Genomic DNA, 20,311 nt, shown 5'->3' on the forward strand with positions numbered 1-20,311 from the left:
ATTCTCTAGATATGCTGAAAGCAGAGCCTACGTGAGGGGCTGAATGTGGGGCAAGAGAAAAAATGAACCTTAGGCCTGATGTTTATTTTTTTATTTGCTTGGGATGCCTGAGGAAGGGCAGAGTGATGAGTCAAGAAACCTAACGTAAGGAAATTGCCAGAAGTCAGTATTGGTTCCCTGGGGCCTATCCAAAATAAGCAGCTCTCAGTTTTGTTTACTATATACAGTGACTTTTAAGTGGGGTGGATCAGCACTTGTTATACAAAATGTCTAACTAGATACTATTCCTTTAACTACATCAGTGAGGTAAGAAGCCAATGGTAGAGTGTCCTGAGTGCTATCCAGGCAATACACTTACAATGCAGTATCATTATTCCCATTTAAAGAAGGAAGAGAAGCCTCACTCTAAGTGGTAGAGGGACTTGTCCCACCCAGTCATACAACCAGCAAACAGAGGAGCTGAGATCTGGGCCCAGGTGGTCTAAGGCAGCAAGGGACAGATGTGGCTTCGGGTTCTGCCTCAGTCACTAACATTGAGCATGCCACTCATGTCTCCAGACCCCAGGCACCACAGCTACAAAATGGGGGTAAATTCTAGTGACCCCACATACACAGTGAGCACATGAGTTAGTTGTTGGGAAGAGTTTTGCTAGTGTAAAGGCTTTACAACTATAAGAGCTTATCATTGCTATTTTCACTATTTATCTTTTCTGGGCCTCAGTTTTCTCCACCTTAAAATGAATGGATAGGACCAAGTGATCTCCAAGGTGCCCTGTCTGGCTCTAAAATTCCATACTTTCATGAGCTGAAACAGTCCTGGATGACAAAAACAGTCCGGCTCTACAGAAGGCTTCTTTGTGATGGCGTATGATATGCCCGAGTTTTACCAGTGCCAAAAGTTACAGCCTCTTGTGTTTACAAAGGGCTGTGAACTCCTAATGCCTATATTTTAATACTGAAGAATTCCACTGGAATAAGATGAGAAAAAGCTGCCTTACCACATGCTAAGTCTTTTTAAAATCTATACAATCAAATCAAATCACTTCTGTCCAATCAGAAAGAAAAAGGAAAAAATGTTATCCTAGCAGTAACAAAAGCCCCTTTCTCTAGTTACTAGAGAGAGGCTGTCCTTTGTAGTAATTATCCTGCTCCAATTCATCAGAAATAGAGTAATCAACACATTTATCACAAAATTTCCTGAGCCACTGAAAGGCAATTATAAAAAAGCCAACTGTGTCACCCAGAGCGCCATGGCAACCAGCATCACCAGGGCATGAAAAAGTAGTTGTTTAGTCACTAGAATCTAAGCCGATTGGCAGTTTGGCTTGCTAAGCAACACTATAAAAATAGCAGCGTGGCGACCCATTATCTGGAGGTCTGACTTTGCACGGCTTTGACTCTGGTCCCAGAAGGAACTCTCTCAGATTTGTATACCAACCCCACACCCCAAACTCCTAGTCAAGGCCTAATTAATCACTTGTTCAACAAATATTTATTGAAGCTTATTGTCTATCAGGCACACGATTCCCAACATGTGTATTTATTTGGTTTCTCGGTGAAATAAAACCTCTCAAAGAGGTTCAGAAAGAGTGGTTTTGTGATGAGTGGGGCAGGGATTTGCTTGCAGCCAGCTCAAATAGAACCAGCAGCCAGTAGCCTGTGGATAGAGAAAAATAAAAAACTAAATACTGCATAACATAATCTCCATTCTCATGGCCATGCTCCTGTGTCCTCAAGAAAAGATTAAGTTATATTTGGGATCCTTTGTTCAGGAAGGCAGAGATGGGTATAAAACATTTTAGAAATATCACCACCCAAAACGCTTAAAAGATACACTTTCAGCATTGTGAGGAAACAAATTACATTCAACCAATACCTCACTCTGCCTAGTTCTCTGTTTTGCTGGAAGAAAAGCAGCATTGTGATCATGGCTTTGCCAGCACTCGAGTGTAGCACTGGCTCCCTCTCGCCTTTTTCTATCACAAGCTCCTGCATCAGCTGGCATGCCCTTCCCCAGCATAACTGCTTATTGGAGTCCCTCTCTTTTCACTTCCTCAGAGAAGTTTTCCCAGATCCTTCCAGGGAATTATCCCTCCCTTCGCCCTTCCCCGACAGATGTTGTCTGGATGCCTTTGCAGCATTTCCATCAGCGCCCTTCCTCTTTTCATGCTCTTGGAGGGCAGGGTCCTTCCCATATTTATATCCACATCCATCTGCCAGAGCCCTGGTAGCCTGGCACCTTGTGAATGTTACTGCATTCAGTTGCCCAGATGACCTTGGCAGTCAATAGAGGTTGAGGGAGGGCTGATTGGCGGAGGTGGCATTTTCCCTCAGGGATGTTAAAAGGCCCAGGAACCCCGCATGACACCCACACTGGCCCTCTTCCCTGAAGCCTCTGCGGGTCTGCTCCCTTCCCCTGGAGAGCTCTTCCTCTGGTCCCCTCATCACCACCCTGCAGGACTCAGCTTAGATATCACTTGAGGAGGGGGAGCCTGTCCTTACCTACAGGGCCAGGTCAGGGCCCCAATTATGTGCTCTCATAGATCCCTACACTTTTTCTTCAAATCACTTGTCACCCTGTGTAATTAATTATTTATTGGCCAGTGTGTTTCTCCCTACTTGACTGCAAGGACCAAGAAAGCAGCGGGCTTGACATACAATAATGTCATATGGGGAAGGAAGGAAGGGAGGGAGGGAGGGGGAAAGGGAGAGGGAAGGGAGGGGAGGAGGGAGGAAGGGAAGGAAGAAAGGAGAGAGGGGGGAAAGAAGCAGGGAGGGAGGGAAAAATGAATTGAGAAAAATCTTAATTTGGAAAGTAACGGACAGTAGGAAATAAAAAGAGAACTGAGTTGTTATTGGAGGTCCAGAGGCCCCAAATGTGGGCCCAGAGGTAAACCAGTTTAAGAGAGCATTAGGCAAATCCAGAGACGCCCCCCTCCTCTGAGACACCCAAATGCTTTAAGTAAGCCAGAAATATAACCAAACATGTATGGCTGTTAAAAAATGGAATTGAGGTGAGGTACTCTATTTTTCAAATAAAAGAGGACTCACAAAAGATGATAAAAAGAGAAAATGGAATTTAACTACAGCCTGTGGGATTTAGATTAGATAAAAAGCTAGTCTGATAATAAAGGCTGTTATACCCTGGAAAAGATAAAGAAATATAAAAAAAAAGTGTTAATTAGATTTTCTGTCAAGTTTCTCAATGTTCCTTTCTGTTTAGATTCTATTGTTACCAGATATTTCTTTTGCCAGGATGAGAAAAGAAACGATTGCAGATCAATATTACAACAATCATAATGAGCCCTGGCTGGTGGCCTGTGAACCAAAGGGTCGCTAGTTCGATTCCCAGTCAGAGCACATGCATGGGTTGCGGCCAGGTCTCTGGTAGGGAGCATGTGAGAGGCAACCACACATTGATGTTTCTCTCCCTCTCTTCCTCCCTTCCCATCTCTCTAAAAATAAATGAACAAAATCTTTTTAAAAATTGTAATGAAAGATTTAAAGAAATATAAACTAACAATTTTTATATCCCAAAGAATATATGCACCCCAATGTTCATAACAGCACAATTTACAATAGCCAAGAGTTGGAAGCAACCTAGGTGCCTGTCAGTAAATGAATGGATCAAAAAACTATGGTACATTTACACAATGGAATTCTATGCTGCAGAAAGAAAGGAGCTCCTACCTTTTGCAACAACATGGATGGAACTGGAAAGCATTATGCTGAGTGAAATAAGCCAGGTGTTGAAGGACAAATACCATATGATCTCACCTTTAACAGGAAGCTAAACAACAAAACAAACAAGCAAGCAAAATATAACCAAAGACACTGAAACAGAGAACAGGCTGACAGTGACCAGAGGGGAGAGATGAGGAAATTTCAGGGGAAATAGGGGAGGGATTTAGAGGAACATATATAAAGGATACATGGTCAACAACTGAGAAGGGTGGAAATGGGAGGGAGGGGGGAGCACGGGGGTGTGATGGGATGGGAGTAATAGACAGACAACTGTACTTGAAAAATAATTAAATAAAAAAAAGAGATACATACAAAAAAAAACAATTTTAGCACCTTGGGTAATTAATTATTTTTACTTTTTCTTGTTTCCTTTCTTCTTCCTCCCTGTACATGATGGACTAGGCTTTGTTTATTGTTTGCTCTAATTACTTACCTTCAGAAGGTAAGCATTTAATTCTAAATATTATTAATTATTACTTAGCAACATTTAACACATTTTAAAGCACATTACCTGTAGTTATACCAGTAAACTATAACTTTGTGTGAAAATAACATTTTACTTTCTTTCATGAAAGACAACAAATGCGGCACTCAAGTTTTGGCAGCTTTTCAAAGAATTAAGCAAGAGACAATTACTCTTCCTGGTAAGATAGCCCATACAAGAATTTGGAGTGATAAAACAAAACACCGACTTTCCACCGGATTATTCCTTGGTGAAAATGTTACTGAGCACTTACTGGCTGTCTGGATGGACTTTTGGCAACAGAGCACGTGCAGCAGGACCAAAGACTGAAGTGGCTACCTTTCAGCTCCACGATGGCTGCTCGATGTCTCGCTGGTTCACAGATGCATCCCCAGGGCCTACCCCGGTGTCTGGCCCAAGGCAGGAATTCGATACATATTTACTAAACAAGTGAATGAGCAAAGACTGAGTGTGAAATGGCAACAGGCCACCTTACATAGTTTTACATGGCTATGCTACTCTACAGACAGAGTGACCCAAGAGTATGTGGCTTATGCTGCTTTTTGTTTAGGAAGATGGTGCTACTAACCCAGCAGACCTGAGTTGTTTCGCTGGGTTAAACACCAGCGCTGGTGTGCCTGGAGGTCTTAAGACTTCAAAACAAAGCTTTATGTCTTCTCCCTGTTGTCTATACCACAATGGCTTTTTCTAAAAACATTCCAACGAAAGAGTAGTACACTTTAGAAATTAAGTTCAATAAATCTCTAGGGCTCTACTTTGTAAATTAGTCTCCCTAAATTATAGAACTCAACCCCAAGGAGACTGCCATAAAAGTAATAACGTCACATAAAAAATCATTCTTGGAATTAGAATGAGATATTTGATTTGTGGAAGGAGGTAAGACCGTTTTCTCTTTATCTTTTTTTAAAGAACTTGATCAAGGCTGCTATTATGTACAATACATTTTTTTAAAGACTTAATTTTTTATTTTTTAGAGAGAGGATAAAGAAGGGGAAAAACGAAAAATATTGATGTGAGAGAGAAACATCGATTGGTTGCCTCCAGCACACACCCCAATGGGGGATGAACCCACAGCCCAGGCATGTGCACTGACTAGGAATTGAACCAGCAACCTTTCAATTTGGCGCGATGACGCCAACCAATCACCTGAGCCACACCAATCAGGATGCAATATATTTTTAGCATGACAAAAATATTGAGTTATTATTCCAGGATAGTGGGATGATTATCTTCAGGTTGTTTTCATACTTTTTCCACTATCCTATATTTTTCATTTTTATAATAAATATGCAGTGTAGAAACATAAACTTCAGTAAAAATTTTTATAAAAGAAAACAACCTAACCATGGTTACTCTCTTCATGTTCTTAGTGCATTTTAATATTTCTATTATAGCATTTTTGTTTTAGTAATATATATACAGGCCTGTCTTAACCATACACTTATATGCTAAGATGTGGCTTGTGAATTGCACTGGGGTTCAAGGTCGGGGGTGGAAGGTGAGTCCAGCCTGCCTTCTAGCTTTACAAAGTGGATTACTATTCTCTCATTAGGCTGTAGACTCTTTGGGAGCAGGGATTGTATCCCATACACCCAACTCTTAGTACACTGCTTTAAACGTGAAAAGAGCTAGATAATTGTCATAATAAATAGATGTGGCAAAAGAGGCAAGGAAACAATATATATGACACTTGTCTTCTACCATTTAAAATGTGACTTTGTCCTGCTGCATGGTCCCATATGATGGGGCTGGAGATCATTAATGATTCATTTACTAGAGCTCTGGAGCTCTGTTGTATTAAAGTTTAAGTCCTTCATCATTCATTCAACAAAAATGTATGGAAAATACGCTATGTGCCATATTCATTGTTAGTATGCTACAGAGGCAGATAAGATGGCCATCGCCATCCAGCTGTCTTCTGCCATTATATGTATTGGCAACACAAATAAACAAATACGGATAATAGAGCCAGTTAGTTTAATAATGGAGATAAAAAACAATTAAGTTGGCCCAAACTGGGGTTCACATGAGGAGCTTCACAGAGGAGGCAGCCCACATCCCAAGTCTTAAAGGAGTAACTGGAGTAGGGGTCAGTCAAGCAATACACACGCATGATACAGAGTACGGCACGAGTAAAGGGACGAAGGCAAGAAACAGCACAGTGTGGTCATAGGCTGAATGTTGCTGGAGCACACTCTGCGCCAAGACAGGAAGTGGTGAGCGATTAGGCCAGAGGGTGGGCCGGGAGCAGACCAGGGGAGCACAGCTTAGACTTCATTGTAGGCGGTGGAGTGTGCAGAAGCGTTTAAAGCAGGGGATGACATCACCAGAGATTATTTTAGTGGTGGTGGAGGGCAAATTTGAGGGAGACAAAATTTGGAAGAAGCAAAATTTCTTGGGAGGCATCTGCACAATTGAATAATAGATTTGTTAATATTCAATAATCATAGCTAACACTTATTTAGCATTAATTAAATAAAAGTTACTAAGTAAGCATTATAATGCAATATTATCTATTTCAAATAACCCTAAAAGTAAATACTATTGTTATCCTCATTAACACAACAGAGAAACATTTAAATAACTGTCCAAGACTAGGATGCAATGTGGACAATCTGGTACCAAAGCTTATACTCTTAAATCACTATCCCACTTGTTTAATTTCTGTCTCTTGCATAAGAATTAAAGCTCCACGCAGATAGGCACCATACTGGTGGTGTTTTCCACTGTGCCTAACCTAAGTGAAAGAAATAGTGAACTGAATTGAGTACAGATACAACAAATATTTTGGATGCAGTATTAGCAAATTTTTTGCAAACTTTGGTGATTGTTATGGACTAACTGTCTATAAGTCATATGTTGCCCCTCTTCAAATTTGTATGTTCAAGTCCTAAACCCCACTGCAACCTCTAAGGAAGTAACTAAGGTTAAATGAGATCCTAAGTGTGGGGCCCTAATCAAGAGTTAGACGTCCTTATAAGAGGAGAAATCAGAGTGTCTGTCTGTCTGTCTCTTTCTCTCTCCCTCCTTCCCTCCTCGCCCCCCCCCTGTCTTTTTCTCTCTCTAGGCACACACCCAGGAAAAGTCACGTGAGGACGTGAGGACTAGTGAGAAGGTGGCCTTCTGCAAGCCAGGAGGAGCCTTACGCCAGAAAGCAAATCAGCTGGAACCTTGATCTTGGACTTCTAGCCTACAGAATTGTGAAAAAATAAATTTCTGTTGTTAAGCCCCCCAGTGTATGGCAATTCATTATGGCCGATTGAGCAGATTAAGATGAAGGTGGTGGTGAAGGAAAGGTTTTTAGCCTGGAAGACTAGAGGGCCAGTGGGTCCAGTAATTGGGTCAAAGCACCCAGCAAGAAGAGGAAGATTGGTTATGGTCAATGGAACAAACAACATCAATTTTTCTGAACTGAGGGTTCAGAAAAATTACCTCACTCAACACAGAAATATGGAAGTTAGCTATTTAAAATCATTTATTCAATAAATGTTTATTCATCCTCCAGCCAAGGTGGCCACTGTGCTTATCCTGAGAATACAAAATAAATAAGATTCATTCTCTGCTGTCAAGAAGTTCATAGTCCATTGGGGAGAAATATTGTTTCCTTTTGCAAAGCTACATGCCAGCTAGAAAGACGGGTTTCCTTTGACAGGTTTCCTTTTCTCCTAAAGGCCTGGGAATGATTACAAGTACAGAGGTAAAATCCCACATGGGCAAGAGCTTTGGAGTTACACAAACTGTACTTGAATATGGGCCTTGGAACATACCAGCTGAGTGATGATCATTGGCAGTTTCAGGGTTCTCACTTGTAACCTCAGAATTAAGATCAGAGGACAAAGGTAGGTAGAAATGTTTTGTAAAGTGCAATACGCATGTTAGCCATTATTATCATTATAAAACTGACATTTCTAACCTGCAGAAACTAGAGGTGAAACAGCCACGGGCAGCAAGTCAGAGGTGAAAGGCCAACGTGTAGGTGGCAGGGGTTCTGAGATGGGAGGGGGAGTAAGACTAGGGTAATGTGACAGAAGAGACCTTGGGGTCTTATGGACCTACTTCAAATTACGATGAAGTCAGTTATTAGCTATGCAAAAATGAGGAAGTCATGTAATTGATCTGTACTTTAGTTTCTTCATCTGTAAAATGGAGTTAATAGTCTCTACCCTGGAGGGTTGTTCTAAGTATCTAAAGGGCTTGGCCGAGTGGTCCCTCAATTAATGGTAACTGTTGCTCCTACTAAAATATTATCACTTGCCTCTCCTACCTCCTAAGGGGTTTGTGTAGGTAGTGAACTAACTAGAGATGCCAAGAAGTGAGGGAAATGGAAGGGCCTTTATGACTTACTTAAAAGGTTATTTTTAAAGGTGAAGAAAAAGTAGTCCAACTCAGCTTTTCTCTCCTAACTATGGTGCAAACATAACTGTCTGAAATGACCACTCTGTTATATAGCTTAGAGCCACAGAACACCCACCGTGATAATTATTCCTTGTATTTATTCTGTCCTAAGTAAGTCTACCAGCCACTGTGAATAAGGGTTCTCCGAAGGCAATGCTTTTCAGACGTTAATGTACAGGTGAGTCACCTGGAGGCTTAGTAACATGCAGACTTTTATTCTGTGGATTTCGAGTGGGGCATGAAATGCTGCCCTTCTAAAACCTCCCAGGTGCGGCCCATGCTGCTGGTTGACAAACCACACTCTGAGGAACGAGCAAGACTCTGAAGGGACGTGGACATAATCTTCTTTGGCATGGTGTTCACCGTAACAGCCTGCTTCTCCTTCATGATCTACTTAATTGCAAACTAATTACTAGAACCCTAACAAGCCCCTTTCAGACCAGATTTAGAAATTCTGCAACGGGACTCATTTCAGATCACTACTGACATTTTTTAGTAGCCTGCTCTGTGCAAGGCACTATTCTAGGCACTGGGGATACCCAGGTTTGTAAGACAGAATTCCTGCTTCCAAAGACTGCCTCATTCTAACGCTGTATGCCTTTGTAGACTGGTAACTTGCTGAGGGCAGTCTTACTGTCTCCCCTGTTGCCTCACACTTTGTAGATGCTCAGTAAATACTAAATGAATGAGTCAATGACTTCACAGGAGTTTCATTAAAAATGTCTTCTCACAGCACTATCTTAAACATCTTAAATATCACATATAAGAGGTGGTCAAATTAAAATGAGGCTGATAAGATGGGTCCTATACAATCTGCCTTACGCCCTTATGAAAAGATGAGATTAGAACATACAGAGAGACTCCAGGGATAAGAACACAGTGAGAAGGCCACCTGCAAGCCAAGCAAAGAGGCCTCAGAGGAAACCAATCCTGCTGACACCTTGATCATAAGACTACCAGCTTCCAGAACTGTGAGAAAATAAATTTCTGTTGTTTAAGCTACCCAGTGTGTGTTATTTTGTTATAGCACTCTTAACAAGCTATACAGATTTTCACAGCTTTCATGCCCAGATCCAAGACTCTCTTCTGTGAGGTACACAAAATGGAAGAATAATTTGAAGAGTGGATAGATGAACCTCAGAATGCTGTGGGAACGAGTTATATAAAAACCAGGGGAGACAGACAGAAGGTGAGACAGCAGCCAAACGGAGCTAAAACAGCTGCAATATGTAGACACATTTCCTCCCCTTCTCATAATACCAACACGGTCTAGGGCTATTCTCTCTCCAAATCTGAGACTGAAAGAAGCTTTTTGACTTTTTCCCCTTGGTAGCCGAAGGAAAACCCCAGATATTTCTCTGCATGCAAAAAACTAAAGGTTACCTAAGATGATAAGGCAATGGGATTTAATTTTTGATAAATAAAAAACATGCAGTCAAATGAGATTTCTGCCAGTAACAGGAAGCTACATTAGAAGCCTGACTGTAAAGTCAGGGAATTATTATTTTTTGTTTAGTTTGTAATAAACAAGCCAGCTCATATGTATAGATGAGTGCCCCCTTCAAAACAGTCATTCTGGAAGGCCCTTCCCGTTTTCTAACCATGTCACCATTCACGAATCATTTCTGGAACTGCTTTCAGAGTCTGTGAGATAGTCTTCTGAACGCTCTCCATGGTGACCCTGGAAGGTGGATTTATTGTTCAAAGACAACCAAGTTTCCTTCTGGGTCAACTCTGGTTAATAGGGGGGCCAAACTGTGGAATGCCAAGAGGACTAACCAAAGTGCCCAGGCTGATGTTTCTTGAGTGAATTGTACTTAACCCCAGAAGTCAGTTTCCGAAGAGAAACCCCAGACATGTAATGAGCATTATAGCACGTAATGTTATAAGCATGACATCAAGGGGGCATGACGACTGCTCTTGAGGGAATCACACAAGTTTTCTTTTCCAGTGGATAAGCAAGTTGTCTAGTGGTCCTCTTTACCAGACCATTTTCTTAGGCACAGATCTAGCCTACCTCATAGGACTACAGTTCCCAGAAATACCAGGACCTCACTGCCTTAGGTCAACTTTTACTCTCCAACCTAGGTATTTGATGTGTGGAGTGAATAGCTGATGAAAAATTAAACAGGCGGAGGAAGAATGTCTAAGGTGTTTGGGGCTTACTCTGTGTCATTCAAAAGGCATAACTAGGACCCAGAGAGAAGCCTGGGAGAAATAAATTCCTACTCCATGTAAGAAAGCCATTGTCAGCAGCTGGAGCTGTCCAGCAGTGGAGTGAGTTTGCACTGGAAATAGTGAGCTTCCAGCCCTGCGAGGAGTTTAAAACAAAGGCTGCTTGTTATGGAAATCTGTAGAGGTTCCTCCTATAATGGTTGAGGAGCTATATGCCATGACCTCCAAGGACTATCTCCAAAGTCCATCCCGCACAATACTGGCAATTGGTAGGCCCAGAAAAGATAATGGAATGAAATGAATAAGAAGTACAGGGAATCTTGTGAGCCAAGTCAAGGGGAAGAAGCTTGAAGCTCAGTCAACTGAAAGGAACGTAGGGAAAAGTGAAATAAAAAGAGCCAGGGAGTCATGAGATAGGGTCTATCTTGAGTTTTTGGTACCAAAGGAGAATTGCTTTGGGTACCTGAAGCCTCACAAGTTTATGAAAGGGTAATACTTTTGCAGGGGGTAGGAGTTGAGGAAGGAGATAGACCACTGCTCACCCTTCTTAAACTCCTCCAGCACGGTGTCCAGCCGAGTATCATTGAAGACGCAGTGCAAGGGCCGGTTGTAGAAGCGGGTGACAGTGAGGAGTGGAGTGCAGTCATCAGGGTCCACGAAGGCCAAGTCCTTGACAAACAGAATGTCCACAATGTTGTGCCGCTGGTCGCCCTCGTACACGGGGATGCGAGTGTAGCCACTGCGCAGGATCTCAGAGACAGTGGCAAAGTCCAACACGGCATCGGAGCGTAGCATGAAGCAATCCCCGAGGGGGGTTAGCACCTCCTCCACCACTTTGGTGCGAAGCTCCAGGGCGCCCTGGATGATATTGAGCTCCTCCTTCACCAGGTCATTGTAGGGGTCCGCGGCCCGCAGAGTTTCCAGCAGCTTTTCCCTTGTGTAGAAAGTGCTGATCTCCTGGCGCAGCGCCCAGTCTAGCAGGCGGCCCAGCGGGTAACACACGGGGAAAGCGGCCGCCATCAGGAGTCGGGTCAGGCACACGCTGTGTGAGGCGATGGCCAGCCCGTGCCGCGAACACACCGAATAGGGGCAGATCTCCGCGCCCAGGAACACGGCACCGGTGCACACGAGCGCCGGCAGCCACGGAAAGTGAATCCCCGCCTCGCCGTAGTCTTCCCCCTGATCCCCGACGCCCGGCGGCAGCGAGGTATACAGCCAGCCGGCCAGGGCCGCGTTGGCTCCGGCTTGGCCCAGGAGCAGCGTGCAGAGCAGATGGGTTCCCCTGCCGCGCACCGCCTGCACGCGGCGCGCCTGCTCCTGCTCGGCGGCCGAGCCGCTGTTCCGCAGCACCCGTAACTCCACCGGGTCCAGCGAGAGCAGGCTCAGGCGCAAGCCGCTGAACAGAGCAGACAGGGCGAGCAGCAGGAGCGCCCCGAGCGCCCGCAGCCACGCGGGGGGCAGCAGGCCGGCGCCCAGGCCGTACATCCGCGGGCGGACGCGCAGCAGGAAGCCGCCGGCGGCGCCGTGGTGGTGCCAGGCGCGCCCGTCCCAGGCGCACAGCGAGAAGAGCTTCCCGCCACCGCCCGCACCTCCCCGCTCAGCCTCGCCCTTGCGCAGCTCCCGCACCCGCACCTGGACTAGAGCCGAGCCGGCCACACCTCCGGGGCGCAGGGGCCCCAGGACCTCTACGTCCGACGCCCAGTCGCTCTGCTCGCGGCAACGCTGAGGTCCCGGCGGACGCGTGGGCACAGCGGTGGGCGCCAAGCCGCTCCCGCCCGGGGGCTCCTCGATAAACACGAGTCGCGGAGCCCAGTCTCTGGTGTCATTTTCCCCCGGGGAAAGGGTGGGTGCGGGCACCCGCGCTGCAGGCGCGGAGGGCCCGGGTTGGAAATAGACGCGCAGGAGGAAACTGGTGCCTTCTGCCGCGCGTAGGGTGCCCCCCTCCAGGGACACGCGGCCTCCAGCGGTGTCCTCGGGCCTTAGGCCCAATAGCCAGGCGGCGGCAGCGGGGGGCCGAGGGGAAAGGGAGAAGAAGAGCAGGAGCACAGCGCCCCGGCTGCAGCAGTCCCGTAGTCTAACACCCACCACAGCTGCCGCTGCCGCCATCCTGCACCCGGCGCGGCTGCACGTGATACTGCAGAAAGCGGAGCGAGAACTGGAGGGAGGAGGAGCCAGAGCTGGGAACTGGCCCCAGGCAGGTCACCACGTGTATACCCCCTGCGCGCGTGGGCCGGAGGCGGTGGGGGTTTATAGCCTGCCTGGGCAGAGGGTTCCCCGCAGGAGGCTGGAGATGGCCACCCAACAATACACTGTGAATAACCCTTTCGCACTTCGGTACATCTGAGTTACAGCCTGGAGAAAGCTTGGCTTGGAGCATAGTCCCCTACTTAAGCCGTAGGGCGCCCCGCAGCGAACTCCTACCCGGCAGTAATTCTCTGCCAGTCCCTCTTCTTCCCGATTGGCTGGGGAAATTTCCAATCGTTTTGCTTCTCTAGCTGCTAGCGGTTCCCCCTTCTGGTCAAAAGATATTCTGGAGGCAAGTCTTGAATCTGAAAACTTTGTGTTTGGTCTCAACACCAACTGATCTTTCATGTTTAAATTTTTCTAAATTACTTAAATTCAATTCCTTGTTAAGAATTGAATGACCATATAAGAAACTGTTGAAGTAATGCATGGTACCACTGTATGGTGGAATACTATGCAGCAGGAAAAAAGAAAGACATTGATCTTTGTGTTGGTGGCAGGGGAAAAAATCTCTAAAGTAAATTAGTTGAGAAATGGCAAGGTGCAGAATAATGAGTTTGATGTTCTACTGTTTGTGTTAGAAGTATGTATAAATTTATAGGTACATATCTACATATATAAGCTATTAGGATTAATAGGCAGAGCATATGAAAGAATTTTGTAATAGTATTTACCTTTGGGGACTGGGGAGGACTAGAGTTTGGGAGCTTGAGAGACATTTAAAGTACACGTGTGCGAGTGCACAGGATGAAGTTGTAAAGATGGTACGAAGATCCGTTACCCGTTACCCAATTTCTCCCAATGGTTATATCTTAACTATAGCATAATAACAAAAGCAGGAAATTGATATTGACATAATGTGTGTATAGTGCCATTTCACTTTATCACACGTGTGGATTTATATAACCATCACTGCAATCAAAATACGGAAGTTTCAATATTCTATCACCACAAAGATCTGGAAGGGAGACTTTATACTAAATTCCTGTATTTGAATTTATCATGGGCCTTTTACTTTATCTTTAATTTATGCATTTATTTTTACATTTTATGTAGTAAAATTCACTTTTCGGCTTAAAATTCTGTAAGTTTTGACAGGTGCATATTCATGTAACCATCATAATAAAAAAAATAGTGCCATCATCCCCCAATGTTGCCTTTCGTTGTCTCCTCGCAGTCAGCCCTCTCAGCATTCCGTCCTCTGGCAACTACCGAGTGGCTCTTTCCTGTAGTTTTCCTTTCCCAGAACGTCATAGCTTGGATTAATACAATATGTAGCTTTTTGGACCTGGCTTCCTCAGCATAATGCATTTGAGAGTTATCCGTGTTGTTGTGTTTATCAAGAGTTCATGCCTTTTATGGTTGGGTAGTATTCCCATTGTATGGATGTAACACAGTTTATCTATTTGCCAGTTAAAGAACATTTGAGTTATTTCCAGTTTGGGGCAATCATGAGTAAAGCAGTTATAAATGTTCGTGTGCATGTTTTTGTGAGGACATACATTTTCATTTCTCTTGGGTAAATTCACTATAGGTCTGTATTACTTTTTAAAAAATATAAAAGTAACATTAGTTTGGCACATTACCTTTGGTCCCTTTTACTAATTAAAAAATTCTTGTGTTGTGTAAAATCTCATTTTCCATAGAATATTTGAGACCTCAAAGCTGTTGATTTAAAAAGCCTTGTAGAGGATAAAGCTCAGTACAAATGGTCTCAATTAAAAGTTATCTTTTCCCCCCCATAACAAACTCTAATCACCCAGAGTGGAAATAGCCCCTTTCTGGTTTGGGACTAGATAGGCCTTAGTAGGCTGCTGGGCACATTCCTACACAGGCTTCCTTTTCACTCTACAGGGAATGCGAAACAAACTTGCCATTGCCTCAAAATACACTACAAGCTGCCTCTGGCATGGGCTGCTTAAGAGGTAGATGGATTATTTAATTTGAAGAAGGAACATTGAAGCATTTATTGGCTGTATAGGGGAAAGGGAGAAGTGGGGTCAGGCGGGTGACTGTTTCCCATAAGTGTTGGGGGAAAAAAGCTCTCACTTTTTTCTTGACACTTAGATCTCTCTCCTTTCTCACCTAAAGCTTCTCAGCAGAAGGCTACATCATCCTAAGGGTTCTCCCTCCTCTTTTAGGCCACAGGACTTTATCATCATTATAATACCATCTGACAGCTGCATCAAGCTTGAGAGTTACAAAGGAATTTCATATTTATCATTTCATTCACACAATAGCCCATGTGAAATAGATACAATTATCCCCATTTTACAGATTAGATACAATGACCAGTAAAACATCTTTGGATATGAGGTTGATGGTACCTCACCACACAATGCTAACCATTATCAAAATAAAACCATTCAAAAATATTAGATCAGGAATTTAAAGCCCAAATTTCTAAATGTAAAGAGTTATATGCTTATTGAAGATAAACTTCTGATGTAGATTAGCATAAGGAAAAAGAGACTATAACCCCACCAACCTGAAATAAACACTGATAATATTATGGCACAGTTTTTAATTTTCTACATAGATAACTGAGAAATATCAACATACCTATATTTGGATATTTTATATTTATTATTTATTTATTTTTCATACATATTATACCTATAATTCTAGTCTGCTTTTGTCACTTAACATATCAAGAGTGTTTTCCTTAAGGTAATAAAGATTCTTTCATGTAGATAGTTTTTAATGAATGATACTATTTTATATATACATATATATATGCATAATATTGAGAGAGAGAAGGAGAGAACTACAAGAATCATTCTGTTGCTAGTTGCGCCAGCTCTTTTATCAGCACGCGTTGGGTTTTGGAAAGTCAATCCACTTATCTGAGCTCATTTGCTCATCTATGACATGAAGCACCGTTTTAAGGCCTCTGCCCTTTCATGAGTCAGTGGGTATGGGCTGTGTGCGCTGGGTGAAGATAACCTAAAGAGACTGAGTACTTTTCCTTTACTGAACAGGAAGTTCTGGAAAAGTACTGGGTTTCCCACATTCTACTACAGCAGAAAGGATTCCCCCAACAGGTTCGGGTGGTAAGGAAGGGCTGCCAAAATAGCTCCCAGAATCTGAATGGTGACTGTCTTCCTATCTTACAAAATGGGCAACTCCTCGTTTCTCAGACAAATGGAGGAAATGAGATACTTGCCTCTAATCTCGTGACTATGCTCTTTTAGAATGTATATGTTGAAGTGTTTTCCTCATTACTTGTTCATTGATTAAACAAATATTTGTTAGTCAACAAAGTACCAGGCCTTATGCTAGATATTGGGCATAGACAGATACCATCCTTGCCTTCATGGAGCCCAGATTCTACTGAGGATGACAGAGATGAACTAGAAATTGCTACCTACCTGAGTAATTAATTACACTTAGGGAGGAGATGTTCAAAGTGCAATGTATCTAAAGAAGAAGGTCTGAGAGGCTTATAGCACAAAATGAAGTTTAATGAATATAGAAGAATATATACACTAGGAAGAACATGATAAATGTCATACTTTGTACTTTCTACACTTTTTGCACTAATTTTAAAACAATGACAATGTATTAATAATATTCCTAATACTATACTACATTAAGTATAGTGCTTATTATGTGCCAAATACATTATCTCTTTTAATCCTCACAATAGATGAGAAAACTGAGTCTCTAACTGGGTAGTTTTGTGAAAGTCACACCATTAATGGACAGTGGACCCTGATTGGATAGACAGTCTGAGTCCAGAGCCTATAATTTAAAGAGTTAGAAAAATACCGATACTGGGTAACCCTTATATAAGGTTTGCTATAATCAGGCATAAATTAACTCATTTTAATTCTCGTAAGCACCTTTGGAAGTAGGTGCTATTATTATCATTTCCATTTTAATTGAGGAAGCTGAGCTACAGGGAGATGAAGTGCCGTGGTGGTCAAGATAACACAACCAGTGGCAGAAACACTGCCACTACATTGCACTACACAGCACTGCAGCATCTGTTACGCTTTTTCCCATTTATGTACGTGGTTCTACATAGTTGCGCTTCTAACATTTTTAAAGTTGTAGCATTCCGTTTCCTTTCATTCCTCATTATAGTGTAATTATTTCCCCTTATTAAAACTATAAACATCTCGTTCCTCTCCTTCCCTTGTATTGTTGTTGTTTTTACCACAGGCACAGAGGATTGAGTTAACCATCTTCCTCAGCTCCTGGGCTGTGAAAAGCCTTCATCCCCATCCTAATCCCTAATCCCTAATCCCATCCTCTCTCCATTCAGTCAGCCACTCTAATATTTTTATATGTTCTTTTATATCTAAGTATCCTTGTAAAATAAACAGTATCGGTATGTGTGTGTTGTTCTTTTGTTGAGATACGATTCACACACCTTAAAAGTCACCCTTTGAGCTATATAATTTAGTGGTCTTTATTGTATAAAAAATTTGTGCAGCCATCATTACTATCTACTTCCACAATATGTTTATCAGCCCCCAAAGAAAGCTCGTTTTGTTGCCTGCCCCAGCCTTTAGCAACCACTGATGTAATTTCTGCCTATGCATGTGCTTTTAACTTTCATGAAATGTGCTATAGAACTCGTTCTGTTTCACATTAGAACTTGTTCTAATGAACTTGTACATTTTCACTCAACATTATGTTTATTAAAAATCTGTCCATGTTGCTGAATGTATGCCTAGGTTGATGTTTCTATTATAAGTGCTGGATGGTTTTCCGCAGTGAAAATTTATTTTCACTTAATTCCCTTAGAGCTGGACACTTAGATTGCCATCAACTTCCCAGTATCCCCAAACCACAGTGAAATTCACCACTCCCCCCTGGACCTATGGAGGAGTCCTCTGGGATGTGCCCACTGGTCACAGTGTATACATATACTTAGTTTCACTTGGTACAGCCAGAATACTCTCCACCAGTAGTGCCTGAAGGTTTCTGTTTTCCCATATTCTAGCCTGCAATTAGTATTTTTCCCTTTCCAAATTTGGCCAAGCTGATGAGCATGATATGCTCTCTCATTTTAAAAATTTGAATGTCTCTATTTCCTAACAATTTTGAACATCTCTTCATTCATTATTTGTTAGCCTTTCAGGTATGAAATTCAGTGGAATGGGGCTAAAGTTTTGGGTTGGCATCTAAAACACATCTGCTCTTTTATGTGACATGTATTCAAACATGCTTCATATCTGAAAACACTAACCCACACTTTACTGTGCTTGAAGCCTTGGACCCTACTCAGACAGAAGCATGGAAGTGAAGCTTCCCAGTAATGCAGGAGTAAGGCAGTCTGGACTTGTTAGTGTCTGCAACAAACCATTGATTGTGTGCACAACATTTCTGAGATACAGGCATTTCTATCAGCTAATAAGTGAAGCTCCTGCCTACAGCAGGGTGGTTTTCCTCTCCACTGCCCCCAAAAAAGGTCAAGAATTTTCTTTGGTAATGATTAATCCCCAGCGCCTAGGCAGTCAGAAGTTCAATCCCACTTTGATCACCAGCTAATCGGTTTATTAAACATCTGAATCCAGTGTGAAGTACCAGACTGGGCCACAAAGTGCTGGAAGCATAGGTGGTAACTTCCAGCCAAGTGATTAAAATTATTGAAGATGTTTTCTTTACCAAGAGGAGATGGAAAACTTTTAAATTTATTCATATACGATTGACTTGAGTGTTGTTTGTCAGGATAATTGGTTCTCAGAAGGGCAAGGGAAAGTCAGTTTGGTTAAGATAGTCATTAATGCAGGCAAATACTCATTTTTTCTTTATAAAGCAATGACTTTCAAATTTTATTATGCATAAAATCACCTGAGAGATTTGATTTTTGTTTAACAGATTCCAAAAGAATACACAGAAAACTAGTAACAGTGATTGCTTCTCTGAGGAGAAACTGGTAGCTGGGAAACAAGGATAGGATAAAAACTTTCCCCTTTTGATCTTTTTAATTTTATACAGTTGGCCTACCTGGGTAGCTCAGTTGGTTAGAGCATAGTCTTGTTACCCTAAAGTTGCGGGGTCGATTCCTGATCAGGGCACATACAAGAATCAACCAATAAATGTGTAAATAAGTGGAACAACAAATCAATGTTTTTTTCCTCTCTCCCTCCCTCTCTCTAAAATCAATCTATAAAAAATTTAAATGGTATGCAATTAACATACATTTCCTATTCAAAAATAATTTACACTTAATTAAAAAATGCACATTTCTAGCTCTATTTTGATTCTGTGTGTCTGGAATAGGATCCAAGAATCTGCATTTAAAAAAGCAGCTCCTGTGATTCCAATACAATTGACTATTGACTCACTTTTTAAGAAACAATGATGTCAAAGAGTGCTTCTTTTCTCCTTTTTTTATTGTATTTTTTTCCATTACCATTTAGTCCCCTTATATCCCCCTCTCTTACTGCAGTCAACACACTTGTCCATGTCCAATGAGTTCTTTTGGATTTACCCACTCCTGAAAATTTCTAATAAAAGCTATGGGCTTTTTCCCTAGAAAAATGCACATGTACTCAAGGACATGATGTTGTGAATACAATTAAAGGGGTTCGTGGGAACCCCAGTGACATCGCATTTGTGACCCTAATGGTAGAGACCTCTGATACAGATTTTTTCCTATGTTGGAGCAAGGAGTTTTTTTTAAAGAGAAGTTCAGAGAATTGAGAACATTTAAAAGTATGTATATATGCATATGTGTACATGTGTGTGCATGTGTGTGTATAAGAGCAGAGGTGATTTCTAATTTTTTAAAAAGATTTTATTTATTTATTTTTAGAGAGAGGAGAGGGGAGGGAGAAAGAGAGGGAGTGAAATATCAATGTGTGAGAGATACATTGATCAGTTGCCTGTTGCATGCCCTCAACTGGGGACCTGGCCTGCAACCCAGGTATGTGCTCTGACTGGGAATCGAACTGGTAATCTTTCAGTTCACAGGTAGGCACTCAGTCCACTGAACCACACCAGCCAGGGCTGATTTCTACTTTTATTTTTTCATTTTTCCTTCTGAGATATTCTTTTTTTAAAAAGATTTTGTTTATTTATCTTTAGGAAGGAGAGAGGGAGAGAAATATCAATGTATGGTTGCCTTTTGTGTGTCCCCTGCTGGGACCTGGCCTGCAACACAGGCATGTGCCCTGACTGGGAATCAAACCGCGATCCTTTGGTTCCCAGGCCCGTGCTCAATCCACTGAGCTACACCAGCCAGGGCCTGATTTTTACTTTTAATGAAGGAGTTCCTTCTCCACTTCTAGAACCAGCTCCTAACTAATAAAG

The 20,311-nt window shown here is 42.5% G+C and overlaps 1 protein-coding gene across 4 annotated transcripts in view; it reads right to left on the reverse strand.

The window, feature by feature from the left end:
- The window catches only part of CNNM1 (cyclin and CBS domain divalent metal cation transport mediator 1), a 49,390-nt gene extending 36,427 nt beyond the window's left edge, over positions 1-12,963 (reverse strand). The window contains exon 1 of one of the 4 annotated variants that reach the window (XM_037050776.1): positions 11,341-12,963. In XM_037050776.1, the coding sequence (XP_036906671.1) occupies positions 11,341-12,904 (1,564 nt within the window). In that variant the 5' untranslated portion in view covers positions 12,905-12,963. The remainder of the gene's footprint in view (positions 1-11,340) is intronic. The other 3 variants (XM_037050777.1, XM_037050774.1, XM_037050775.1) reach the window with 3 other exon arrangements.
- Positions 12,964-20,311: the final 7,348 nt, after the last annotated feature.

This window comes from Sturnira hondurensis, unplaced genomic scaffold (genome assembly GCF_014824575.4).
Source record: "Sturnira hondurensis isolate 20B ecotype Veracruz unplaced genomic scaffold, ASM1482457v3 Scaffold0006849, whole genome shotgun sequence".
NCBI lineage: Eukaryota > Metazoa > Chordata > Mammalia > Chiroptera > Phyllostomidae > Sturnira > Sturnira hondurensis.